Source organism: Ornithodoros turicata, chromosome 5, assembly GCF_037126465.1.
Source record: "Ornithodoros turicata isolate Travis chromosome 5, ASM3712646v1, whole genome shotgun sequence".
Lineage (NCBI taxonomy): Eukaryota > Metazoa > Arthropoda > Arachnida > Ixodida > Argasidae > Ornithodoros > Ornithodoros turicata.
Genome location: NC_088205.1, coordinates 36,553,974 through 36,581,885, shown reverse-complemented (window position 1 = coordinate 36,581,885; position 27,912 = coordinate 36,553,974). Strand labels below are relative to the sequence as shown.

The 27,912-nt window shown below is 46.6% G+C and overlaps 1 protein-coding gene and 2 long non-coding RNA genes across 3 annotated transcripts; 1 reads left to right on the top strand and 2 right to left on the bottom strand.

Annotated features, from left to right (window-relative positions):
• Window positions 1-8,309: 8,309 nt before the first annotated feature.
• Window positions 8,310-9,371, bottom strand: LOC135395719 (uncharacterized). Its single transcript, XM_064626813.1, has one exon. The coding sequence runs from the start codon at window positions 9,369-9,371 to the stop codon at window positions 8,310-8,312; it is 1,062 nt and encodes a 353-aa protein (XP_064482883.1).
• A 4,188-nt stretch (window positions 9,372-13,559) lies between these two features.
• On the top strand, window positions 13,560-15,041 carry LOC135395525 (uncharacterized). Its single transcript, XR_010423143.1, has 4 exons — window positions 13,560-13,709; window positions 14,541-14,613; window positions 14,748-14,795; window positions 14,866-15,041. It is a non-coding gene; the product is annotated as an uncharacterized LOC135395525 (long non-coding RNA).
• Window positions 15,042-20,846: 5,805 nt separating this feature from the next.
• On the bottom strand, window positions 20,847-22,223 carry LOC135395524 (uncharacterized). The gene is made up of 2 exons (XR_010423142.1): window positions 21,803-22,223; window positions 20,847-21,144 (listed from the first exon to the last, which is right to left on the bottom strand). It is a non-coding gene; the product is annotated as an uncharacterized LOC135395524 (long non-coding RNA).
• Window positions 22,224-27,912: the final 5,689 nt, after the last annotated feature.

Here is a 27,912-nt window from a genome sequence, read left to right as displayed (position 1 = left end):
ATGAACACTCTAAAGGACACACATGCTTTAATTTTCACATTTTACGTTTTTTTAATTGGTCACATGGATTACATTGATGCAGATCACAGTCGTATAAAAATGATGGCTTACATTGTGCTTCATCCTTTTTTACTTTCTTCATATTCTTTTTTAAACATGTTGTATTTCAAAAAGCGCATGGAATGCCCAGAAATATATAATAATATATATAATTATTATTATATATTATTATGTATATTATTATATTATATATAATTAATAATATATATAATGTCAGTTGGCCTGTACTCCCCCCCCCCCCCCCCCGTGAAATTTCCTAGCCTGTTATAGCAGAAGATTGGTTCCGGAACACCACACTAGGCGGGTGATCTTCGATCATTCAGGGTATAATATACAATCACAGCCCAGTTGACACATTACCTCTCTACATGTAACTGCAAATTATGTCATCAGATTAAGTTCACATTGACGGGTTAGCACTTAACCTAGGACTTTATGGCTTTAGAGCATTTGTTAAGAATGCTCGCTAAAGCTTTGCCAAAAAAGTAAGACACATATACTAAACAGTGAAATGCAAAGTGATACTAATTAAATTCACAATGTACTTGATGAATACTTGAAGTGCCTTGCCTAGTACTTTGTACTTTACTTGAAGTACTAATGACGCCAGGTACTTTGCCCATCACTGGCTAGGGGATTGTCGGCCGAGGGGAATGTTGGCAGTCAAGCCCATAGTGAATATTTCAAGATGAACATTGTAAAATTCTATGCTGTGATGAGAATGCACTTCCTCGTAAAGAGCATTAACCGTTCTCGCGCAGAGCGGAGCAAAAGCAGAAACTTTCAAAGGAGGCGCGTCTCCAGTGAATACACTTATGTGAGCATTCAGACTCGTGTACAGATGTTCTTTGTTTTCATTGTGTGCATATGTATGTGTATATATATGATGATGAGGGGCGAAACAGGTTATCTCTGTTGCTGTGTATAATAAATCTTGTTTTGACATTGCCAGGTTGAAATTTGCAGATGATCGTGTCTTCACTGACTGATAGGAAACTTTATGGCCTTGTTGTTATGACATTAAAAAAAGAAAACTAAAAGTAAGAATGGACAAAAAAACCTGATAAAAGGAAGAGATATAAAAGTTGAAAAGGGAGGTTGCCATCAGGTTTGTCAAGTCCGAGCTACGCATGGGACATACCAAGCTGAGTACCTTATCCTTTGCATGCTTGGATAAGCGATCTTCAATGTGTTTTAAGCTATTCGTTTTCCGTTGGTATTTACCCCTCACTGTTCCATTCCTCCGCAAGACTTCTCGGCCACACGGGCGAAAACGGCCCGTTCAGCAGACACGCTTCGTGAGCGTTCGGGAGAATCTTCGAATACATCCGTGTTGGCGCGCCACCTGACGACGTCTTCCGCGAACGGGCCGCCTCGGCTGCGGCGCTCCTCACAAGGTATATTTAAGAGGGGATACGACCTCCGGCGGCCCCATGTATTCTCTATGGGCGAAACAATGCGATCTTTTGCAGCTAATACTGAACCGATTTGGACCAAAATGGCCTTGTTCGATAGATTTTAGAATTTCAAAAAATTCGCATTGGAGACATTTGCATTTTTTTTTCAGAAGTTTTTAAAAACCTTACGAAAGCTGCAAAAAATTTATAAGTTCGGTCTCTCGCTTTTGGAAGTTCGTAGCGCGTTTACTGTAGCACATATGTGAAATGTAATCAGTAGCATTTACGCGGAATTCTTTCTTGAATATTTACGTGTCCATATCATGTCTGTCCATGCCTCCGGTTGTTCACAATATTGAAAAAACTTAAGGTATGTACGGCTCCGTGAACTGCCCCGTCTTGCCATCGTACAGTAGCGCCACATTGCTGGTCAGAAGAGAACTTCACATCGTTCCGCGGAATGCAGTCACTGTTCTGGCACCCTATCCCAGAAGGGGTTTCCCCGGCAGCGGAAGCGCGAAATTGAGGTCGTGAAACCTGTCTGAAGAGATCCACGTTGAGTAGGTCGTCGCAAAATATTGGGAAGGCCTTGAGTGAGAATAGGGAGAATAGGCGGCATAGACCAGGAAAGCTTTGCTACATAGCCACACAATATTCGTCTCGCATCGCATGCACGTAAAAAGAACGGTAGGGTTAGGGGAGGTGAGGCACAGTGAGACCGAGTGGTGTTATCATTCGCTCTCCCGATGTGTTGACAGAAGACAGTTTTTTTTTCTTTTTTTATGAGGTAATATCAAACAGTCAAAGACTGGATTATGGAAAGGCCGAAAAATAAGGAATTCCAAGAGGATGCCTGCGAAATAAATAATTTATGAAGAAAACGTTGAAAAAGACTCCACGTAGAAATTCACTTTTTAACAGAACTTTTTCAAAAGAAGCTCTTTCTCTATCCACAGCTGTAAGATCAACCCCAGTACACGAGGGATGCTGCCAAAAAGTGGCATGCGCTGGACAAGGTCATACAAAGTTATTTTAAATGCATACAAAGCATTTAGCACATTAATTCCTAATGCCTGTCCTGAGCACAGCGTTGTGGATCTACCTGATGTAGCAGATGTAACTTTTCGAATATATATTTTTCCTTTCTTGGTGGCCTCTGGCTTTCGATAGTTCAGTCTTCCCAGTTCTCGGGCTCGGGGTCCAATGATGGGTGTAACAGGGGTGTCACATATTACACCCAAAAGAAGGGTGCTTATTGGGTATATCGACTCAAAAAATGGCAAGTTCTGAAAAAAAAAAAAGGCTTGCTCCCAAAATTCACGGAACACTATTTGCACTGATGTACTGCAACCTGCATTTGCAAGTCTGAGCGTCTTAGCTGCCTAGACTCTTGGGGACATGTTTACAAAAAGAAAGTGCCTGGTGGGTGATTGCCAGTGAATGACTTGTACTACCCACTCAATGAATTTTAGAGGAGATGGTGTCGCTCTATATATTTGGCAACCCGAACGTGATTGTCCTCGTGTACAATAAACACTTCCAATAACACAGTCATCTCTACTTTTACTTTTCGTTTTCTGCCTAAGTGATCGAAAGTACGTTATCTAAAGGGAAGTTTGATGAAACGATTTATTCCCTGTATTAATTCTCAACAATTCTATCCTACTTACTTTGTAGAGCTCATTTTTTATCGCAGTTGGAATAACAATTTCCGTATCTTGGCTTCCTTACTTTTCGACCTTACGGTAATTCGGTTTTCTGGCTTTCCGGCCTGCTGATAGTTCGGTTTTCTGAATTCTCAGCCTTCTGATCGTTCGATGTCTTAATTTTTCAGCCTTTTAAGTTTCGACCTCCTGATATCTTGTCTAGGTTTCGAAGGATACATGTATGTTGTAAGGGAAACGGAAAAAAAGTTCCCGGAAAAAATGTCCCCGGAAGAAATGTCCCCGGAAAAAATGTTCCCGGAAGAAATGTCCCCTGAAAAATATGTCCCCCGGAAAAAATGCCTCCTCGAGAAACATCCACTCTTGGTACGCGTGGACTTTTTGCGAAATTCCCGGTTGCGATATTGCAGGTTTTCATGTCCTCCGGCTCAAAATAAATACTCCTAACCACCTACTAAGGGTTTTTACTTTGAAAGCTCGACCTACTTTAACTTGCGATTTCATTTGCGATTGCAAATGGAATTGTATACGAATAAATTAAGCGACTCGTTGAATAACCGTAATTGGATACATATACAACGTATATTGGAATACAAACATGTACGGTACATATATGTATGCGTAAGTATAGCGCTTACTCTTTTTTTGTGTGTGTTCTCCATGTGCCGGGTCTCTTCAAATATATTCAGTTTAGTAGAAGCATCAATTCGATGTGGAATTCGAACATTGAATTCCATATTTGATTAGGAAATGGAATAGGATATACGATTACTCGCTTCGGTGCAAACATTCACACCGTCTTATATGGTAAAAAGTCAACGTCCGAAGTCAACCAGTCCACGCGTGCCAAAAGTGAATTTTCCTCAGGGGACATTTTTTCCGGGGACGTTTCCTCCAAGGAACATTTCTTCCGGGGACAATTTTTCCGGGGGCATTTCTTCTGGGGACATTTTTTCCAGGGACATTTAATAAACTAAAACTGGGTGTCCGCCCATTTCATCGAAAATCGTTTGGTCGAATGCCGTTTGATCGACGCCGTTTGTTGGAAAGGCGTTTGTTTTGAAAGGAGTTCAAAGCTCCGTGGAGTGCGTCGTACGCACCTGTTTTTCCGTAAGTTTTGATTCGAGCATGCGGTGCAGGCAATCAGTGTCCTCTGCTGTTTTATTTATTTGTTTGCTTTGTTCAGCCGAAGAGGGGAGGCCACTGGTTATTTTAAGACCTTTGTCATTTACGAACAACACAGCTGAACAGAAAAGTGGGTACAATCCGACGAATTACACATATTGAAGAATATGGCCTGACGTTGGGAGCAGCCGACAGTCTGTGCTTCTTCTGGGCACCCTTCTCATTGCTGGCGGCAAATTTAAAGGGGAATGTTCTGAAATCGGATATCCATATGTGTGCGAAAGCCGCTCGTCTGTGGAAACAATAAAAAGGATATTTCTCAATGGTACAACAAAACCTATTAAATTAACAGCATATAAAGCATTGGTTCCGAGTGGCTCGGGACTAACATCTCCATTTTTCTGTTTTACAAATCAATCAATCAAAACATTAGGAAGGGAGTTTCCTCAGGACAGAAGCCGCCGATATTTCGAACAGAGACTGTTCTGCAGAGACTGTTCTTCTTCAACAGTCTCTCTTCGAAATATCGGCGGCTTCTGTCCTGAGGCAACTCCCTTCCTACATCTCTACCGGTTCGTTGGATTTCTACCCATCTACAATCAAAACATTAGTTCCCCTCATTTAGAGTATGCATCTGCAGTCTTGGATCTCTGCACATCCACGCTGTCCGAGAAAAAAAAAATAGAAAAATAAAGAAGACAAAATGCAAAGGTCTGCTGCACGGCTTATCTTGTCTAGGTTTCGGAGGACTTATTCGGTTAATGTTTGTAGCGACAAATAAATTTAGATTCACTTGCACACAGACGCAAGGTAAATACACTAAATCAGAATAGTCAGTTAAATACAAAATGCGTCCGCAAAATGTTGTAGTGTGAGAACTCGGCGCCAAAGAAAAATCAGCAGGTGAATATAAATAAGCGAGGGCCAACGAAATATAACATTTGGACTCCGCGCTGCGTCCAGAAAGTCAGACAAGCTAAGACAGCATAACATCAAGAAGTCACCAGATGCAGTCCACAAAGGGACAAAAGGGAAGAATTGGCTTTCGTCGGGACCTCCTTCTTTCTTTGTAGCTGAGTTGACCTTGGCAACCCAAACATGACGTGAGATCCCTGCATCTCAATAATCAAGGAGGTCACACGTGTTTTGGGGACTACACAATCCTGCGGAGGAGTGAGTTATTTGTACTAAGGGTAATGGTTACAGCTTCCTCCAGGCTGAGACCCGTATGTTCGTGTGGCGCCATCTACGAGCGAAAAAATCGTGAATCGGAGATGCCGCCTCACTCGTATCCCCTCTTAAACAGGTAGCGCAACTCCCATAGGCCCCTGTGTCTTCAGAATGACGCCATGATTGAGACAGTCAGCGCCATCCATCCGTTGCGCGGACTACTACGATTGTAAATAAATGACGTCAGAGATGACGTCACTAGTATGAATAATAATTAGTGCATAATTAATCATGCACGTTTACATTGGCCCACTTCACTTGCTCTGTATTCCCTTTTCCGCGCCCAGTCAACAATATCAGACTAGAACACAGAAAAATAAAGCATATCAGGTTTAATGAATCATATCAATTCCAAATACATACGGTTATCACAGATTTTGACAACTCCAAACAGAAAGGCATCGTGATGACCATACAAAAATTAGGAAGGCTCGCATAAGGCCCATTTCTCACTCAGAGCCATATGTACACCTAACATTTGCATTTATTCAATGAGTGGCCGTTATAGGTCCATTGCAACAAAACACGACATCGTTGGTGCACAGTTGGTTCCTGCTAACACTCACACTATCATGGCCGCTCGTCCCATGACGAAATCTTTTTTTTCGCGGGCCCAGCAACAGGGGATGCATTGTATTCACCTGTTCACACGTGTTAATCTTGGTCAACAGCACGGAGATGTGAACGTCGCTTCCTGTTTGACCCAAAGAGTGTACGAACTCCGTATTACAATGCACGGGCACACGGTACGGATACAGAGACGCACGTATAAACACCCCTAACTGTGACACATGCGCAAAGGAGCAGGATACGGAAATGTACTGAGTGGTAGATGATCTCGTATATGTGCACGAGCGGGGCAACAGAAAGTTTTTTCTACATTGAAATTATGAATAACCTATTAGTACACACACAAGCGACGCCCATGTTGCAAAGTTGTTCTGTTTACAACCGTACCTCTACTGTCAACACCCAGGATCGCTCGCGCCTCTTGCTGGTGGCCTTGCCGATGGGTCTGATTTGGTATTTTCGCTAGTTTTCGCTACCAGTTTAGATATACCTTGCTCCTCACACCAGACAAGATTCATCTAGCCACCATAGCCTTAAGCATAAGCAGACGTTTCGCCTGTCATACGACGGGCATCATCAGTGCAAGACGGAGCGGGAGAGCTGACAACCAATCGCTATTTAAGAGGAGATGACAGTATTGTTCGGGAAGGGTGCCACGGTTTTTGTTACAATGCAAGGGATCAGCGCATATGTGCCACGATTCCAATAGCTTCCTCGGTCCCAGTCTTTGCTCGCATGCCAAGGTCACCGCGTTATCGTAGTCGAAACAATGCCCTGTGTTCCAAGAATGCTCGCTGAGTTACCAGCTCCGGTGGCGCAGCGGTAACGCGTGCGCTTGGAGACTGGGAGGTCCGCGATTCGAATCCGCGGGCCGGCTGTGCCGTCTGGGGTTTTTCCTGGGTTCCCCTCAGATGTGTAATAGGCGTATGCCGGCACAGTTCCCCTGAAGTCGGCCCATGGACGCAGCTATCCTCCCCCCGAGCGGATTCCGCTCGGTCTTCCACTTCACCCTTTCCTCTCCTCCTCTCCACCACCTTTCCCTTCCCGAGAAACATGCCGCCTAATCAGGCAGGCAGACCTCTCGGGTTCCTCCCAACGACACTCCTCCTCGCTCGCTGAGTTCGGTCTTGAGCCGTGTGGCATGTGTTGCGTTCCGGACGTCGCTCTTGTGTTCTTTTATGCGGGTCCTTCTTTTCCGGCCTGTCTCGCCAATATAGCACGTGTCACAACCTAGACATTGTAGCTTGTACACCACGCCAGACTGGTCTTCTGGGGCGACAGTGTCCTTTGGCTTGGAGATGAGGCTGCGCAGTTTAACGTGCGGTCGGAAGGTCGTCCAGATTTTCAATTGAAGTAGCGCCCTGCGGATAGGTTCCGAAACGCCTTTGACGTATGGAATTGTGACCCGGGTCAAGCGGGAGCGGTCCTCATCCTGCGGTTTACGTAGCTGCATGCGTTTCCGGGTGTCCTCAATAGAGCTGTGTGGGTAGCATCGCTTGTCCAGGGAAGCGGTGATCGTCGCATCTTCACAAGCCAGTAGCTCGCTGCAAGATGATAATTGCTCTGAACGTTGCAATGAAGTTCGCACCACACTTCGCTTGTGTTCCGTGGGGTGATGGGAGCCAAAAGTTAGGAAAGTGTCGGTATCGCAGGGCTTTCTGCAGACACACGTATGGATGCTCCCCGTGCTGTCCCTGCATACACATACATCCAAGAAAGGAAGCTTGCCGCCCTGCTGAACTTCATACGTGAAATTGATCGATGATTCAATGGGGTTGAGAACCGAGTGGAATTCATCGACGTGGTCCCTGTCTAGGATGACGAACGTATCATCTACGTAGCGGCGGTAGAACTTAACTGGACGGGAGAACCGTTCCATGGCCGTCTCTCCAATGTGCTCCATGACCAAGTTTGCCAGCGTCACTGACACAGGGCTTCCCATAGGTCATCCTTCGATTTGATGATAAGACTTGCCGTTGAAGGTGAAATGAGTTTGATTGAGGCAGAATCTCAGGAGTATAGCTACCTCTTCAACAGTGAGTGAGTTCGTGATGGCAGGGTGCTGTCCTTCCGTAGTCGGGCCTCCGCCACTTGTACCGCGAGATTCTTCGGAACGTTGGTGAACAGTGACACCACATCAAATGACACCATGACATCGTTGTTGCTGGGGGCTTGCGTCCGGACCAGCTCGACAAACTCCTTCGAGTTGCGCACCGTCAGGTTGTTGTTGCCGGTGACGGGAGTCACAAGTTCTGCTAGATACTTAGACAGGTTGTGCGTCGGCGACCCGATGAACGAGACAATCGGTCTCAGAGGGCACCCAGGCTTGTGTATCTTGGGGAGGCCGTAGATTCTGGGAGTAGCGCCGTCCGATAGAGAAGAGGCGGCGGTAGGTAGCATCATCTAGGTGGCCCTTCTTCTTTAACTCACGGAGGTGGTCCACCAAAGAGCGTTCCGCTTTAGCAGTTGGGTCATGTGTCAAAGGGACGAAGAGCGCAGCATCGTCGAGGATCTCTTGCATCTTCGTACGGTAGTCCTCCGTGTCCAATATAACCGTGCCTTTCGCTTTATCCGCTGGCAAAACGATGACTGATTGGTCCGAGCGCAAGTCACGCAGTGCCGACCGTTCTTGCTTAGACAGGTTGGAAGGTGGCCCACACACGTTGTTTAGGATGGTGGCGATGCGGCTACGTGCTAGGTTGACACCTGTTGAGTCCTTGATGTGGCGAAGCCTGTCTTCGATTTCCACTATGATTTCCCGTTCCGGCACAGCACGGGGCGCGAGCGTGAAATCCAGTCCTTTCGACAGCAAACTCACGTGTCCGTCGGTGAGTGTTTTTGATGACAGGTTGAAGACGTTTTTGCAGTCATACCCCGGAGGTTTCTTCGGCAGCAGGCGGGACAACTTCTGGTCATGGATTTCGGTCCGCTTGTTTCTTTCTAGCAGCTCTGCCTGTTTCCGGGCGCTGAAGACCTGTCGCAACTCATCGGGCTGAAGGGTGCGTACCAAGGCCTTTTCAGCTGAGTCCAGTCGGTGGCGGGTGTCGTTGAGTTTCGACTTGTTCTCGAGGAACAGGGCCTTCAAACAGTTGATGCCGAAGTCCGGAGCAAGCTTCCTGCCATACGGGGTGTCCACAAAGGGCCGACATCTGAGGGCTTGAGGAACGACGTTGTGCTTCAGGCATTCCCGGTTGAAGCGTTGGTAACACTCGAGGCGAATAATCTTAGTAGCTCGGTCGCAGTACTCTCTCACACTGCCTAGAGCAGCTGAGCCGTGGATGGATCGAAGAGATGCGAAAATACTCCAAAAGCCGGGAGATGACATAACGAAAGAAGAGAGGACTCCAACTTAACGCAGGGCGGCAAGCTTCCTTTCTTGGATGTATGTGTATGCAGGGACAGCACGGGGAGCATCCATACGTGTGTCTACAAAAAGCCCTGCGATACCAGCACTTTCCTAAGTTTTGGCTCCCATCACCCCACGGAACACAAGCGAAGTGTGGTGCGAAATTTATTGCACCGTTCAGAGCAATTGTCATCTTGCAGCGAGCTACGGGCTTGTGAAGATGCGACGATCACCGCTTCCCTGGACAAGCGAGGCTACCCACACAGGTTTATTGAGGACACCCGGAAACGCATGAAGCTACGTGAACCGCAGGTTAAACTACGAAGCCTCATCTCCAAGCCAAAGGACACTGTCGCCCCAGAGGACCAGTCTGGCGTGGTATACAAGCTACAATGTCTAGGTTGTGACACGTGCTATATTGGCGAGACAGGCCGGAAAAGAAGGACCCGCATAAAAGAACACAAGAGCGACGTCCGGAACGCAACATATGCCACACGGCTCAGGAGGAGGAGGAGGAGTGTCGTTGGGAGGAACCCGAGAGGTCTGCCTGCCTGATTAGGCGGCATGTTTCTCGGGAAGGGAAAGGTGGTGGAGAGGAGGAGAGGAAAGGGTGAAATGGAAGACCGAGCGGAATTCGCTCGGGGGGAGGATAGCTGCGTCCATGGGCCGACTTCAGGGGAACTGTGCCGGCATACGCCTATTACACATCTGAGGGAAACCCAGGAAAAACCCCAGACGGCACAGCCGGCCCGCGGATTCGAACCGCGGACCTCCCAGTCTCCAAGCGCACGCGTTACCGCTTCGCCACCGGAGCTGGTCGCCACACGGCTCAGGGAGGAGGAGGAGGAGGAGGAGGAGGAGTGTCGTTGGGAGGAACCCGAGAGGTCTGCCTGCCTGATTAGGCGGCATGTTTCTCGGGAAGGGAAAGGTGGTGGAGAGGAGGAGAGGGTGAAGTGGAAGACCGAGCAGAATCCGCTCGGGGGGAGGATAGCTGCGTCCATGGGCCGACTTCAGGGGAACTGTGCCGGCATACGCCTATTACACATCTGAGGGAAACCCAGGAAAAACCCCAGACGGCAGAGCCGGCCCGCGGATTCGAACCGCGGACCTCCCAGTCTCCAAGCGCACGCGTTACCGCTGCGCCACCGGAGCTGGTGCCACACGGCTCAAGACCGAACTCAGCGAGCATTCTTGGAACACGGGGCATTGTTTCGACTGCGATAACGCGGTGACCTTGGCATGCGAGCAAAGACTGGGACCGAGGAAGCTACTGGAATCGTGGCACATACGCCCTGATCCCTTGCATTGTAACAAAAACCGTGGCACCCTTCCGGAACAATACTGTTATCTCCTTAAATAGCGATTGGTTGTCAGCTCTCCCGCTCCGTCTTGCACTGATGATGCCCGTCGTATGACAGGCGAAACGTCTGCTTATGCTTAAAGTTGTTTGTTGTTACGTTAAGTCGGAGTCCTCTCTTCTTTCGTTATGTCATCTCCCGGCTTTTGGAGTATTTTCGCAACGTGTAGCGTGTAGCCTGGGCATGGAACTCTGGGATACTCCTACATACTACGTGACCGCTTTTTCTCTTTACAAATTGGCGATAGTCTTTGTAATGGAGTTCAATGGTATGCTGTACGCCATTTCCCAGCACTTTTCAGTACATTAAAGGATGAAGTGCTGTGAACTGCATGGTTCTGTCGAAGGAGTAAGATGTAGGAAAGAGGAGCAAGCCGTCGCCGGAACCTGACATTACCTCTCACATATGGTACACTGATTAGCATAGATAGAGAAGTTACCCGTCAAAAAGAACTCGTTACGTGTTAAGTTACCGTACGAAAAATGTAACTAAGTTAATAACCAAGTTCTTCAGCTTGAAATGTAACTCGCAGTTACGGAGTTACTTAGAAAAAAGAACGAGTTAGTTCCAAGTTACTTCGGACACAAAATAGCATTACACAGGTGCTGGACGCGTGAGTAGTTGAGTTCAACCGTTCAGCTGCCTGCGGAGGAGTGCAACACGCTCAGATCGTTTTCGTTTATGCCGAACAATTCGAACGCTTTGCATCTTAGTTCCTGTGGGCGCACAATGGTTCAGCTTCATTTCAACGGCAGCGGTTCTTAATTCCTGACTAGAATACTGTCATTGACTGAATATCACGTTTTATGGCCTAAAATGCCATGAAAGAACCGGAGAAAAAGCAAGAAAATAACTGTACGTGAGTGAAAAAAGAATGAAAAGTAACTTGTAACTTAGCTTGCCTGAACCTGAAAACGAAACGAGTCCCTCTGAAAGTTACCATGACGTAAAAGTACCGAGTTAAGTTACAAGTAGGGTTCCGGGTTTTCGGAGTTTATTTCTGGGCTTCACCGGAGCATGTTTTTCGGAGTTTATTAGTTTTTCGAAGATCGGACTTTTTCGGAGTGTATGATTTACAGCCCAGTTGATATCCGAAATTTGGAGAAAACTTGACGACGCACGCACGGTTGTGCAACGAAAACGCAACACTAAAGAGTCACAAGCTTAAAAACACATTTCGTGCGACGCACACTGAAGTGTTCCGCAATTCCAAATGCACCCTTTCCGCGTGCTGTGCTCACTGTTATAGGAGTGCTTAGATACGACAACCTCTGTATCGAGATCGCCGGACGATGTGAACTCCTCGAAATCAGAGTACTCCTTGACGTAGTCGCAGGGCAGCTTTCGTTTGCGTCCCATCTTCTCGTCAGCACTGCAACTAGTTGCCCTTCCAAAAAGATCACTCCGTGTGACCTCGGTTCGATGCTTATTTTAGTGCTTTGGTCACGAGTAGGACAAGGAAATAGGGAAACAGACTGGGGAAAAACCCAGGCTGTGAATCTTCAAGTGGTTGCGATGACCGCCGACGAAAACGCTAGGTCGCGGAAACCATTATCATGTTGCGACGGGGCCGGTATCCGAGGTCAGAAGAAACCCGCCAGGACAAAAAAGGAGGCCACGAACGATAACACGGTTATCAGAAAAATCCTCTGCCAAGCGGAGTTTTTCGGACTAATCCGAATTGCATAAAATTATACCGGGGTATGTTTTCGGATTTTTTCGGATAAATCCGACAACCCGGAACCCAAGTACAAGTTACCAACAAAAGGAACTTAGTCACAGTAATGAGTTACCTCTAACTCTGCTGATTAGTACAGCAGACGTAAACCGATTCGAACCGATATTAATATCGGTTCAAACCGTTATTTTGGCTGCGCTGAACCCGAACCCGAACCGAACCGATAACCTTGAACCGGAACTTGAACCGAACCCCAAAAAATAACGGTTCCGAGCCCTGACTGTACTATCACTCTTAAACCCGTACCTTTTATTGTAACTTTTAGGAACATGTAACGTCTATATCGACGTAGATCTCGAGATTTCTTATAGGTTACACATCTGTAACGTACGTATAGGTGGGGTGCATTTGCGTAAGCTGGATCACCAGAAAGAGTGAAAAGAAGCACGCGTATAGGCAGGGTACGCCGGTTCACCAGAAAGAGGGAAAAAGCACGGGTAAAGCTATGGTGTGACGTCATATGCACGCCACCTATATTTAGAGGTTAAAAGCGACGTAAGTCATGTCATTACAACAGCAATAGAAGTTACATCTCGGAAAAAACAAAAACAACGTGTTGTAACTTATAAACGTACCCTTTACTCCGACACTGTAACTTCTAAGCAAAATCTCCGGAGGTTATTTCTTTGTTATGTTCTTTTCGTTTGTTTTTGTTCTGTTTTGCAGCATAATGGCGCGTTTCAGCCTCCCATTCGAGACGACAGTTGCGAATCTACGTGCACGCTGTTATTTTGTATCTGTTTCACCGTCATTTGCGTCGACTAAATATTATGAATGCTGTATAAACACTGATTGTAAGTTTGCAGTCTCGCATATACTGTTAGTATGTTTCTTTCTGCAAGGTGCAAAACCATTGCCAATGCCGCAACCACCAAGAGTTCCGCACTTCCGACAGTTTCGATTTCGCTGCGTAGTCGAGCCTGGTCTAGCCACACTGATGGCGGTTTCCTTGAAATGGGGAACGCTCAACGTGCGTCCGTTGACAGGTGTAATCTGTTTTCATCGGTGGTTTTGCCCGTCGATTTACCTCGCGTTTATCATAGCATCGTCAGGAACAACGTAAATGCGAGATGTCGCTAAGAAACAAGGATATTTTCGGTGTTCTGAGAGGAAGGTGTAGTGAGTGCGAAGATTGCAAAGAATACAAACATCATTCACCGCAGCTGAAGTGCCTATATTGTAGCCACAGCCCTGGTTCACACAATAAGCTTCATATACTGGGTAAGTGTACATTTTGCGCTACGTAACGTGCATTATTTTGATAGCAATAGCTGTTAGCGCATGTTTGTTGTGATTATGGCAAGCGTTTTGTGGTCCTGCATGTGAACGCCACTTACGCTTGCTACTTTTCTGCCCTCAATTGGTCGCCAAGTCGATACACCGGCGTGTATTTTTTGAGCTGCAGATATATCCATAGAAAACACGAGTATCTATAATCCGCGGCTTCCTACTTGTTGTATTACGATATTCTAAGACTCAGTCGTGGAGTGAACGCCTTCCAGCATTTATGCTGTTCTCTCAGCGTACAGGTTGGGACAAAAGTTTACGGAACACGCGAGCGGCGTACTTTTTCTTCGGTGCGACACCCTAGCGGCTGCAGGAAGCGGGTGAATTTACTGTTTCGGAGGGGTGGAAGGGTACGCTGTTAGCGACACACAGCGGTAGCTTCCACTTCCCAAACACAACCAGGCGATACCGGAACTACCGCTGTGTCCCTGGCATCGCACGCTTGCACCCCTCCGAAGCAGTGAACTCACCCACTTCCGCCAGCCGCTAGGGTGTCGTACCGACGAAAAAATACGCCGCTCGCGTGTTCCGTAAACTTTTGTCCCAAACTGTACCTTGTGCTTTCTACGGATGTAATTCAGCAAAACATTTTTTCGTCCACACTGCTGCTAAATGAGGATGGCTGTTCTGCATTGTTGCAAATAGAGGCACACAACGCAACAAGTTTTATCGTATTGCTAGCCTCCGATTTCATGTATATGTAACGGTCACGGCACATTTCGTACATAATTGCTGCTAGGTATAATGGGCTGCTGATGTTTGCAGATGGAGCAGAATTAGATGCCGTAAAAAAGGCCGCCTCTTGAGGCTCAGGTGCCACACGGCACATGGATAGAAGGTATGTGATCTTTATTTATTTTTTTTTCCCTTTTGGCATTTGTGGTGGCGCTTCCCTACTTGAAAGGTGTTCCATAAAACTCTGAGTAGTGCTACAGGTTATTTATTGGCTACCTGCTTATTTACTTATCTCAGGAAGTTCTTCGAGCGGAGGGCAGTGGCTGGAGGGCTCATCAGAAAGCGGTATATGCACAAATAACATATTGAATGGTTCCGTAAATGTTTCTCTCAATGCCCAAACTTGTGTTCCCAGGATCCCACATGCAGGTTCACAGGCCGTCACCTGCGCAATGGCGTAGCTCACACAAACTCGTCTCAGAGCGCCTTCCACGCTGATAACGCAGCTGTCAACCAGCTTCTGATACTGTTCGAGGTTACCTTGATAATTTGAGTTTGCTCACAGATCTGATGTTCATTATGCCTGAGCCATACAAAACCCCATGTGATTGGCTGCCCTAGCTAGTGCACAGCACACCTACTAATGTAGTGTCTGGTGCATTACTCTACACTCATGTTTCCCAAGGTTGTGTGCGTCTTACGTAATACTGTGTCTTTTGCGCTCGCCTCTGCTACACGAATGTGGAATAAATTTTTTTCAGCTGCAGTTTTCTGGTTTGTTGTGTCTGTTTAGCTTAGCAAAAATAAGTCAATTGTTCTGACTCGCTGGCTTTCTGCACAGTTTTATGCATTACTTCTCACTTAAAGACCGTTTTTCTTTCCATATATCTCTGGTAAAGCGACCATGGCTTCTCCTCATATCAGAATCACACTTGTGCACAATGGGTCAGCATGTGGCCTTTCAAGTTTTCGCAACGTCAATTGTCATACAAGACCTCTAAATAGACTCCTGTTTTTGTAATATACATATGTGCAAGATCTCCTTTTCTGTTGGTGCATTTTGGTACCTTGGTGTGTTCTGTAATTTATTTATTTATTTATTTATTTATACTTCTAGCGTCTTAGACGCCAAAGAAGGAGTGGGATTACATACACACGGAGAAACATCTTGCTCCGTAGCAGCCGCGGATATACAGAAAATTTATGAACCTCGAACATATGTATATACCATATATCAAAACCATCTACACACGCATACAACCTTCACATAAGATTACAACAAACGTAGCAGCACACTCTACCTATAAATTTGCGATCGCCAGCATAAAACTCGACAAGGTGTCACACCGTACCATTTCTTCCGTCAGTTCGTTCCATGCCTGAATGGACAGCGGAAAGAAAGAGTACATAAGGCAGTTAGTCCTAGAAAATAATTGTTTAATGGATTTGCTATGTTTCGTTCGGTGGCTACCAGTTGTGTTAAATGGAATATAATCAGAAGGCCTAATACAGGTATGGTTATTTATTATGAGCCATAGTAGCTTAAGTCGCTGAATTCGAGTCCTTTGATACAATGGTGTCAGTCCCGCGAGGTGGAGTAATTGCGAGGGGGAGTCATAACGCGAATATCTGCCATAAATAAATCTAACAGCTCTTCTTTGGATCATTTCAAGCATATGTATTTTATTCTGCTGCTCAGGGAACCATACCACCGAAGCGTAGTCCATAACTGATCGTACTAGTGCTTTGTACGCAATTAGCCGCGTGTGAGAATCTGCGTCTTTTAAGGTCCTACGTAAATAATTGAGGCGGGTACCGGCCTTCCGATTAATTAATAATAATTGGGTGTTTACGTCGCGAGACAACTGAGCCGGCCTTCCGAAACAGTCTCTGTTATATGACTATTCCAGTTCAAGCTGTCGGTAAATGTTATACCTAGATATTTATAATTTGATACTCGATTCATTACCGCACCGTTTATAGTATAGTCATGTATCAACCGAGACCGTTTTGTAGTCACGCTCATAACTACGCTTTTGCTCCTATTAATGCTCATTTGCCATAAGTCACACCAGCTCAGAATTTTATTTAATGATAACTGCAGAGCTTCATGGTCGTCTCCTGAAGATATTTCACGGTATAACACACAGTCGTCCGCGAACAACATGATGTTAGCACTAATGCCTTCAGCAATGTCGTTGATAAAAGTTATGAATAGTAATGGACCCAAAACTGAACCCTGAGGGACCACAGAAGTGACCGACGTCATAGCTGAAGGGCTGTTTTCAAAACTGACAAACTGGAAACGATCAGATAGATAAGACTGCAAACAACCACTTAGCTTGTCGTTTTTAAAGATGGCCTTGACCTTGAGTAGAAGTTTAGAATGTGACACCTTGTCGAAAGCTTTTTCAAGGTCAAGAAATATAACATCAGTTTGTTTGTTTCGATTAACGGAAATAGAAAGGTCGTGTACAAATTCGACTAACTGGTTTACAGTACCTGAACCAGATCTGAAACCATATTGATAACGAGAAAGAAGTCTGTATTCCGCAAGGTACGAAGCCATGTGTTTACTAAGAATGTGTTGGAATATTTTGCAGCTTGTGGACAAGAGAGAAATAGGTCGATAAGACTGAACATCTCTTGCTGTCTCTTTCTTGGGAACTGGTATTACCTTTACAACCTTCCAATCAAACGGTATCTGACCTGTTGTGTAAGCTTTAGTAAATATTATTTGGAGATAAATGTCTGTCCATACGCGCACAATGTACAGGGTGTTTATTTTTATTCGCATCAGGGCAGCGCTCAGTTGGCAGGCGGGTTATGTTAATTTTGGCTAATTAACCCATCCGTAGTGACAAACATTTCTGAGATTTCCTGACGCACGTGTTTGTAACTACTGATCGATTAATTAGCGAAAATTCACATAACCCACCTGCCAAATGAGCGCTACTCTGTTGCGAATAAAAATAAACATCCTGTATAAAAAGCCACATGTTGGCGTAACCTTTACGGGCAGGTTCTGAATTGAAGGCCGTAACCTCTAATTAATGGGTGTCTTTGTAACTTTTATAAAGGGTACTGCTCAGAGGGTACTTGGTAACTTCTGAAATAGAGGGTAAAATATTGCGATTTTTTACCCTTTACCAGAGGGTACCGAGTTAAGAGTATAGAGACCTGGACAACCGCAAAGCTCCCAGCACCGGGTATAGTTCTGGCAATCGCCGCCTGGCTATGGGATTTGGCGCTAGCTCGCACTATTCGTTACCACGTGACTTGCCGAAACAGCGGATGGTGGGCTGTGTTAACGACGACGAAGCAGTGAGAGAGAGAATAGCGCGTGAGAACAGCGGTGGCAAGGCTGACAGTGTCATTCCCTCTCCCCAATAATGTTATGTGGCGCTTGCAGTGGCCACTACCGTAACTACCCCATGTCTCGACTCTCCCATAGGCGATTGCCAGTCGTCCAGGTCTTTAGTATAGAGTAGGTCGTGGATGGGAAACCCACTGATCTCGATTGTAAAAGGCTGGATGGCGGATAGGGAGCGCGAGCGTGAAGAAACCGGCCGCCATCTTACTGTACCCACAACAGTCGCCGCAGCGATCATGGCAACTTCTTGCAATTACGGTCGTACCAACCGTACTGGCAAGGTTACAGGGCGTAAATTTATACAGGTGAGTCACTTTTTATCGAGGAATAAATAGGCGTCCATTCTGTATATTTAGTTGACCATTATTAAGTGTTTTTTTGCCCAAAACGAGCACTGGATGCAGGTTGCTTGATCGCTCTTCCGACGTTCAATCGAGCACACTTGCATTATACCCGGCGGCAAATACAGTTTGAGTGCATAATATGCTTGAAAGAACACGTTACACTACACAGGTAGTGTTGTCATCAATATATGTGCGAGCACTCGAGCGCTTTTCTGCATGCATTGCTAGCATGGTACACGGTGTTCTCTGCGGAAGCAAGTGGCCAAGTGCCACATTCATTTCTTTGAATTACCTTCACGCACAAGTTCGGTATTACGTCATAATGAGACCACGATTGTCACCTTTTTTCATGTATTGGTATTGTTTTGTGCCTTGGTTTGATTTGTGACAAAGAATCCTACGTAACGGTGGTGTGGCGCGACTTGAATAACGCCTTTGTGTCTGAGCTGTATCGTCAGCTTGTTACGATAGTAATAATTTGTAGCGTGTCGTGCTATTTGTAGCAGTTTTCAAGGCAAAAGTGGTCTCTCAATACAGGTTTTGTCATGAGGGCTACCCAGTGAATAATCTGTGCAGTGTGATACGGCTGGGTGTACAGGTAAGTACCACGTTCCTCATCCACTGGTTTCTACTTTACAGGAAGGAACAACCTCAGTGCACGCACTGTGGTTAGCCTCTCTCAGTTCTGCATATTTTCTTACATGTTCACATCAGAAACACACCTTACACTTTAGGCTCCTTCACCCAGCAATAAAATAATTAGAGATTGTACTTCTTCTTAGAATAGTTTTTAATCTTTTTAATTTTTAGAAGATACTGGGATTGTAAACCATGTTTTAAACTGATGTTTTAACATTTGTCCAATGCATTTATTAAACAACATATTCATTTTTAACTGGTTGCACCCAAACCAATGTTCTGATGTATTATTTCTTTTGTTGTCGATGCACCATAAAAATTGGAATAATCATCATCAATGCAGGTTACTTCACAGCTGCCTCAACATACTCAAGAAATGGGTGCAGAACCTGCGTAATGCCCACAAACTTTGACTACCACAGCACCTCCATAAAGTAAAGGCATATGTGTCACATGGGATTTTTAAAGGCATTCACAGTATATAATACCTTGTATGAACTGTTGTTGATCTAAGCAGCCTCTACAGTACACTCTCAGAAATTAAAACTTGTCAGGGAACTGTGATAATTGTTCCAGTTAATAGGCATGCATATGTACGCTATAAGAAGAAAATTATTTATTGAGAATGCACTACTGTTGATCACACTCGTGCAGCTGTAGGTTTACCTTCGGCCTCTTGGAACTCTTTTTTTTAGTTGCCTTAGCTGCAGGAGGAGTGTCATCGAGCATGTCAACTACTTGCAGAAATATTGACGTATTTAAGATTATGACACAGTTTGAAGGGTTTCAATTCAGGAAATTTGCAGTGGCAGGGCCTGCCAGAGTGAAACCTACTGAATATTTTATGGTGTCGAAGTGGCAGTTCCTCCAGGATAGGAATATCTTAGATGGGAGCAAAAGCTTGAAATTAACAAGGTGTTGTTTGCATTAAGCAATTTGTAATACACTGAACACATAGGCAGCAAAACAAAAATTTAAAATTCAGCATGTATGAAAATTGGGTGCAACAAATTTGCATAGTGTACGTGTACATTGTCATTCCTGAGATATATATTGTCATTGCAGGGAGGTCACAAAACAATAAATGTATTGTTTTGTCACTTCCCTGCACATTCATTGTATCTTGAAATGCGTATATGCCAGAATAAATGTTGAACTTGAAAAATGTATATTCTCTTCATTCATAGAGCATAACATCACTTATCTTCTTTACAAAAGCATATCGTGTTACATCTTTGTCACGCAGAACGCACAACCAAGAAAGCCATCTTCCATTAAATATCACGTTTCAGACATGATTCAGTTGGTATCATTTCATAGACGGTACACCAGGGCTCGAGTTTCAAGCTCCAAATCGTCATGTTGCAGTTTGGAAACCGTACATGTGTAGTGCAAGAGAGCCCTCGCACATTAAAATGTAAGATGGGAGTCACCGTTACTGAAAAGTAACTCCTATGAGAGAGTCTGACGATGCAGAAAAGTGTGCAAACTGCGGAAAGTGTCATAGAAGATCTTCAGAAATCGTGCCTGGTTTCACGGCAGTGCTACCACACTCCCTTTTAGATGACGATGATAATGATTGGAGTTTCAGATGTGCAGCTGCATTTTTTGCAACGTGCTCCTCCTGCTTCTCTGGCTACTCATGTTGTTTACATCTACTGTTGATCACATTCATTTATCACATATTATATTCTTATATATTATTGTTATATTATCACATATTCGATCACATTAAATTTAAAATTTAGCATATATGAGAAAATATCAGGATGGAAGTTGCTATTCATTGCTCATTCCAACCTAAAATTGAGTGCTACAAATTTAGAGAGCGTACCTGATCATTGTCATTCCTAAAATATATATTGCCATTGTAGCAAGGTCACAAAACAATAAATGTAGCCTTTTGCGACCTCCCTGCACGTTCATTGTATCCTGAAACGCATAAGTGCAAGAAATAAATCTTGAACTTGAATAAACTTGATGTTGTATAAACTTGACATAAGACGTTGAATAATATAATGAATGATATAAAATATTGAATAAACTTGAACTCGTATATTCTCTTTACTCATCATCAGTGATCTTCATTACAAAAGCATATCGTGTTAGACTTTTTTGTTTGCGTTTCACAGACTGGGTACACGAGGGCCAAGATGACAAAATCACAACTGTTTCAAGCTCCAAATAGTCCTGTTGCAATTTGAAGACCATATGTGGAGCTGCATTTTTTCGAACATGCTCCACATAACAAGCATGACAAACTTTTCTCACGCTGCAGTTGTATCCAACAAAAGCATATGAGCGCTGGAGAAGGACATTCAGTTTGGCACAACCGCGCCTGCAAATAATCAGAACAAATAAAGGAAGAAGCAAACAAACATAGAAGGGCTGTACTTCAAAAAGAGATAAGTCCTGTGCCTCAAGGAGGTGTTACCACTTTCTAAGTAACTTAATTGATTATGCTTACATCACTATACCTGATTAACTGTCCTAAAGAGTGTGATCTAATTGCGTGAAGTAATTATTTGGGCTGCTTCGGTGTGTCCATATTTGCGAGGCAAAGCACCGCTGTCGTTTACTAAGAGACTCGTGCTAAGGCGATGCTTGATATAAATCATACTAAACGCATACACGGCTAAAACAACGGCTGTGATTCTACAGAACGATCTCTTTCTGCCATGCGAGTATATCTCTTCCCGGACCGTTCTTTATGGAACAATTTTTGTCCAGAACGCAGTACGGGATATTATATACATGGTTGTTGTTAACCTCAAGTCGTTTCTTATTGAAATATTGGCTGGGAAACGTGCTGTAGTACAATCCCCAGCGCTGCACTGCAGTGACGGTCTAGTTTCGGAATGCAAAACATAACGTAATTAAGAATCGAACGGCAGGACACCTGTGAAACACTGTTAGGATACATCAGTATACTGGCACCTTACAAAATTGTGTGATGACAAACAACGACAAATGCTTGCAGCGCAATAAATACTCACAATCTCTGTTGCCTCCCATTGTTTTCTATGGGCGCACACAGCACTTTAGGGCCCACCAACATGGCGGCCCGAAGGCACGCCTCTCCCCCACGAGCCCCTCTCCCATGCGCGATCCAGCCTTTATACATAGAGATCAGTGGGGAAACCACGCAGCCAGAGCCGGACTCTGAATCAAAGCCACAGCCGGACGGAACAGATATGGACCTCAACTGCGCCGTCTGTGGAGAAAGCCGAGAAACAATATCACACATCGTAGTGGAATGTACGAAGATGACACATACGATAGAAGCCCCATCTCTAGAGGAAGCGCTTGGATTCGGCACAGGAAAATACGTAGATGCAGTCAAACGACGTCTGAGTATGTGGTGGGAGAAAACCCACAAGAACAATCAAAGGTTCACAACTAGTGAAAGGGACTGAGGAACTGTGTTTTTAGGCTAGGACGCGCACTGCCCCCGCAGAACGCTGTCCGCCCGATATAAAGGGAACGGCCAACACGATCATCATCATCATCTGCTCTGCTGCTAGAGGCGTCCCATGGCTTCGTTTTGAATTAGCGGCAGCAGCGGCGTAAGAGGTCCAAAACGTGTTGGCAACTACGGCATTGTTTACGTTAGGCCTGCCAGGGGCCACCACCGCACCACGATCCATCCCACAGGGGTGACACAAACCCGCCATTGTTGTAACTACCCTCAAGCGGGTGCTTTTGGCTAAACTGCCATCTTGTCCTGGTCGCACGTCATAGAAAACGTCATTTTGAGGTCATGTGACTTTGTTTACATGTCGTTGTGCCGCTTACCGACATATTTTCGCCGTCATAACACCAAGAGATGACCGTATTTTGCCAGCGTAAACTATGCGGTGCTTCTTCCGCAACATGGTAGCCCATGTCACCTTAGTTTAGTTTAAGTACATCGCATCGGCTCGGTAAGTCTTAACGCGCGGTCGTCATCACATCTTTGGAAGTTATCAACAATACGAGGCTTTATGTGTAAAATTGCGCGTTTTACTGCGAGATTATCGGATAAAAATAATTACCGTGATCGAAAAACATCCAAAACGTCGTCCAGAAACAACAACCGCATTTTTTACAAACGGTTTGGCCGCCGATCACGGGCGCCGCCATCTTTAAGGTCACGTGTGCCTTGACGTTTGCTGTGACGTGCGACCAGGACCTGTCCAGGATGCATTGCGTTCGCCTAGCACGCTTTCGTCTACGGAGCAATACATTGGATGCCACCCCTGTGATCCATCCATCGAACATTCCGAAGGCGTACGCAGTAGCTAAAGCCTTTTAGTACACACACGTAGGAATGCAATTCTAGGTGAAAAGCTGATATGAGTGGGACATATTATGGACCTGTAGCTCACAAGTGGACTGTGAAATGATTGTGGTGGCGGTCTGAGCCTCATATTACCTAATTGACTCTTCGTTGATGTGTAGAAGTCTCGTGACATTCAACGTAGGTTCGTCCTTTCGCACTGCTGTGCAGCATCTGCTGGGGTTGGAGACTCTTCTACAGGATTTTGTCGTGTTAATATCGCCTCGTTACTAGGATTCGATATTTTGATTTATTGTGACTGTCAAATGCGTACGTTGCTGATTGTGAAATAAAGCTGTCTAACGAAAACGAAGGCCTCTTCTGCTAGTCATCACTAGTTTCTGCCTCTTTTCATAAGGTAACGAGTTTATTGTCTCTACCGAACCTTTTTGTAGCCTGAACATTGTCTGTCTCTATCGAACCCTTTTCAAGAGTCAGTTTCATTTATAACAACCTAGCTCGCAAGTCGTCGACCCTTACAAGAAATGTGGTCGGTATCGTTTTCACACAACATGGACGTGAACGTAATTTGCTTGTACGTTACCAGGTCACGGGTTTTGAAGTACTTTCCAAAAAACAAGCGCACATGTTAGCTACAACTCTGGTACACAACATATGTATCACGTAGGTTCGATCGAACACTTCATTGAACTTTATGAACTGAATTATGTCCTGAAAGCGCACTTCACGCAGTCCCGATGATTGAACACTCGATCCAAACTACTGGCAATCATAAGCGTGTCCAGATCTTCAGAAACAAATCACAGAACAACCAGACACAAACCTTCTGCCGTCACTCTCCGCCCTGCTAATCCTAAACACCGTCGAACGAAAACAATACCAACCAACCTCCTGATTGGCTTGCGAGACCGGCTGCTCTGGCTGCAGAGGCAGAGCAACAGGGCAGCACGGCAACCAAACCACCTCTGTGTGAGGCCGACAACGGCGAGCCCTTCCACCAACACCACCACATCAACCAAAAATTCGGATACTGGAGCAGCAGGGAATTTCTGCAGCTCGGCAGCGCTGCTGCTCTCGCCCAGAGAATTGGCTCAAACGCGTCACGTGGTCACGCAATACCTGTCAGTTTCCTTCATAAAATGGCATTTATATGTTAATGTTTTTGATACAGAGCCTCAAAAAGAAAAATATACCCTACATTTATCACCTGCAATAGATCTCTGCGTTCCATATGCTTCCGTATCCGGTCAGCTGTGGATGCCGTATGACGACGAGCTTGCGAACTGCGAACTTGTGTGACTCCCGGCTCATCCTGCTTTTTTCGGGTCATTGGGCTTGTAGGAGACAGCGAGTCGGAAACCAATATGTTTACTTGAAACCGTTTGGCTACCAACTGAAGAATACCGGCATGGAGGCCGGGGGTTAAATTCCGCGGGCCGCGCGCTGGGAGGCCGGCGCGATGGCGCTGCGGCCGCTACATTGCCTCCCCCGCTAGAGGCAGCCTGGTGGTGACTGACCAGGTGACGGTCTTTGGTTTTCGCTGGGGGGGGGGGGGGGGGGGGGTTGCGAGGCGGCGGTGCTGGGTGACATGTAAGAATAAACTTCAGGCTGGTCGGCGACGGACCGGTTCTCTATGAAGGCTGGCTTCACACGGTCGACGCTTACTGTGTCATCCTTGCCGTGCACGCTGACGCGAATGTTCTTGCGTGCGGGGCCCAGAACGAGGTGGGGACCGTTGTAGAAGGGCGTGAGTGGCTTGCGTACGGCGTCTGTACGGATGAAAACGTGGGTAGCGTCGTCGAGGGCTTGGGAGACGTAAGGCTTCTGGGACGACGCGGTACGGGGCGGATGAGGTCAAAGCTGTGTCGCAGGCGTTGTAGGAAGTCCGGAGCCGTGGCACGGGTGGCGTCAGGACTGCTGGGGAACGAAAATTCTCCAGGCAGATGGAAGGTACGTCCGTAGAGCAGTTCCGCCGAGCTCCTCCCGAGGTCGAACTTGAGGGAGTTACGAATGCCGAGGAAGGCGAGTGGAAGATGGTCTGTCCAATGAGCTCTGTCTTCGAACGCCGTTAGAGCAGCCTTAAGGGTGCGGTGCACTCGCTTGACAAGGCCGTTGGACGCAGGGTGGTAAGACGTCGTACGTATGCAGGACGTGCGGATGAGCCACGTGAAGGATGAAAAGAGATTGCTCTCGAATTGGCGGCCGCGGTCTGTGGTTACTTGACTAGGAACGCCGAAACGTGCGACCCATGTAGCGAGGAAAGCTGAAGCGACAGTCTCGGCGGTGGAGACAGGGATGGGCGTGGCCTCAGGCCACCTGGAGTACCTGTCGACGGCTGTTAAGATGAAGCGACACCCGGCTGAGACAGGGAGGGGGCCGACAATGTCAACGCGCACGACGTCGAAACGTGCGTCCGGGAGGTCGAACTTGCCATGAGGTGACACGGTTTGGCGGTGGACTTTCGACCGTTGGCACGGTATGCATGTGCGGACCCAAGTTGTAATGTCTCTGTGCATGGATGGCCAAACATAGCGCTCAGCAACGAGGCGTTTGGTGGCGCGTATCCCTGGGTGCGCCAGGTCGTGCAAGGCCGCAAAGACCGGTCGGCGGTACGCTTCGGGAACAAAAGGCCTCGGCTGTGCTGTCGAGGAGTCACAGCAAAGTAGGAGGTCATATCCAGGAATCGGAATGTCCGTGAACTTCAGAGATGAGCTGCCCCGCTCACGCAAGCGCTGTAGCTCGTGGTCAGCGGCTTGGGCGGTGGCGAGGGCCTCGGGAGACAGTGGCGAAGCGGATACAGCTTCCACGCGGCTGAGAGCGTCGGCAGGGCTGTTCTCGGTGCCGTTGACATGCTGCACCTCGGTGGAAGACTCGGCAAGAAACGATAGGTGACGTATCTCTCGAGGAGAGTGGCGTGTGCTGGCCGAGGTGAACGCGTACGTGAGGGGCTTATGATCCGTTAGGATCGTGAATCTGTGACCCTCCAGAAAGTGGCGGAAGTGACGCACGGCGAGATAGGCGGCCGGCAGTTCTCTGCCGAAGGTGCTGTACTTCTTCTCCGGAGGCTTGAGGCCTTTGGAGAAAAAAGCAACGGGTCGCCAAGCGTCGTCTACCCTCTGCTGGAGAACACCGCCGACGGCTATTCCGGATGCATCGATCATGAGGGCCGTGGGGGCGTCGTGCTTGGGGTGGTAGAGCATGGTCGACCGTGACAAGTCCTCCTTGATCTGAAGGAACGCGGCGTGAGCTTCAGGGTTCCACGGTAGTACCGACGAAGCAGCCCTATTCCCACGGAGGAGTTCTTCGAGAGGGCGAAGGGTTTCGGCGCTGTGAGGAATAAAGCGCCGACAAAAATTAACAAAGCCGAGGAAACGGCGCAGTTGACGCAGAGATTGAGGCTGGGGATAGTCGATAACTGCGTCCATTTTAGTGGCGAGTGGAGCTATACCTTCGGCCGTGACCTGATGTCCGAGGAACTCGGTGGCGGAAACTCCAAATTCGCACTTCTGCACGTTGACCACGATACCGTGGGCTGCGAGGCGCTGGAAAAGCAGGCACAGGTGTTGCTCGTGCAGTTCAGGTGAAGGCCTGGCAACAAGTAGGTCGTCTATATAGGCGAAGACGAATGGGAGTCCGCGAACGACCGAGTCAATGAACCGCTGGAATGTCTGAGCCGCATTGCGCAGCCCAAAGGGCATGCGCGGGAACTCAAACAAACCGAGCGGGGTGGTGATGGCGGTTTTCTTGACATCCTCAGGTGCGACCGGAATCTGATGGTATGCTTCCATGAGGTCTATCTTGCTGAAGACGGTGGCGCCGTGCAGGTTGACGGTGAAGTCCTGAAGACGGGGGAGAGGGTACCGGTCGGGGACTGTGACTGTGACGAGGTTCAAGGCGCGGTAGTCGCCGCATGGGCGCCAGTCCCCCGTCTTCTTCGGCACCATATGCAATGCAGATGACCAGTCGCTGGAGGAAGGCCGTGCGACGCCCATCGCGAGCATGTGATCGAATTCACTACGCGCGATCTTGAGCTTTTCTGGGACCAGTCGACGAGGGCGGGCGAAAACAGGGGCGCCCGTCGTGTTGATGTAATGCACGACGTCGTGGGCCACAGGTTGCGACCAGTCGGGTGGCTGTGTAAGGGAAGGGAATTGCTTCAATATCGCTGCATATGGGTAGTTTAATTTTAAATCGAACAACGTGTGAAAGTCGTATTTTTTAATTCGCCTAGAAAAAATATATGTTAGAGGACAGCTCAAACGACGCAAATCGCGCCACGTGCGACGCTTGTGCGTGGAGTAGTTTCCGCGTGGGAGAGGAGGAAATTCTGAGGCTGCTTGAGCGCACTTTATTCTGGGCCGACTTTGACGGGATCTAGCACCGCTGGTTTTATGTATAGGAACTGGAGGTTTTTTGTGATTATAGGCTGCACCATAGACACCGTCGACAGCCACCCACAGAACTCTGAGAGCCACAAATTTTATGTTAAAAATGCCAAACTTGACGTAAACGTTGAAAAAGGCCAAACTTTGTTACCAATTTGCTTCATGACGGAACGTCTAAGAACATCAAGCTTAGTGCCATTCGATAGGACGTTGAAAGAGCTTTGGTGCTGTATAGAGTTCATTTTTCTCAGCCCAGTAGTTCATGTGTTATTAGCTTGAGAATCGCACATGATAGGCGAAAATTGCCAATGTTGCATCTCAGTTTTCTCAAAAATGCCATCTTCGATTTCCTTGATTATTCTTGAAAAGCTGGCGTCATGTCTCTACTTTAGACGCCTAGTGAGACAATCTTTTATTTTTGCCTGAGAGACGCGCAGCGATT

Excerpts from the sequence above, each read along its gene's own strand:
- LOC135395719 (XM_064626813.1), bottom strand. The coding sequence starts at position 9,371 with ATGTCATCTCCCGGCTTTTGGAGTATTTTCGCATCTCTTCGATCCATC.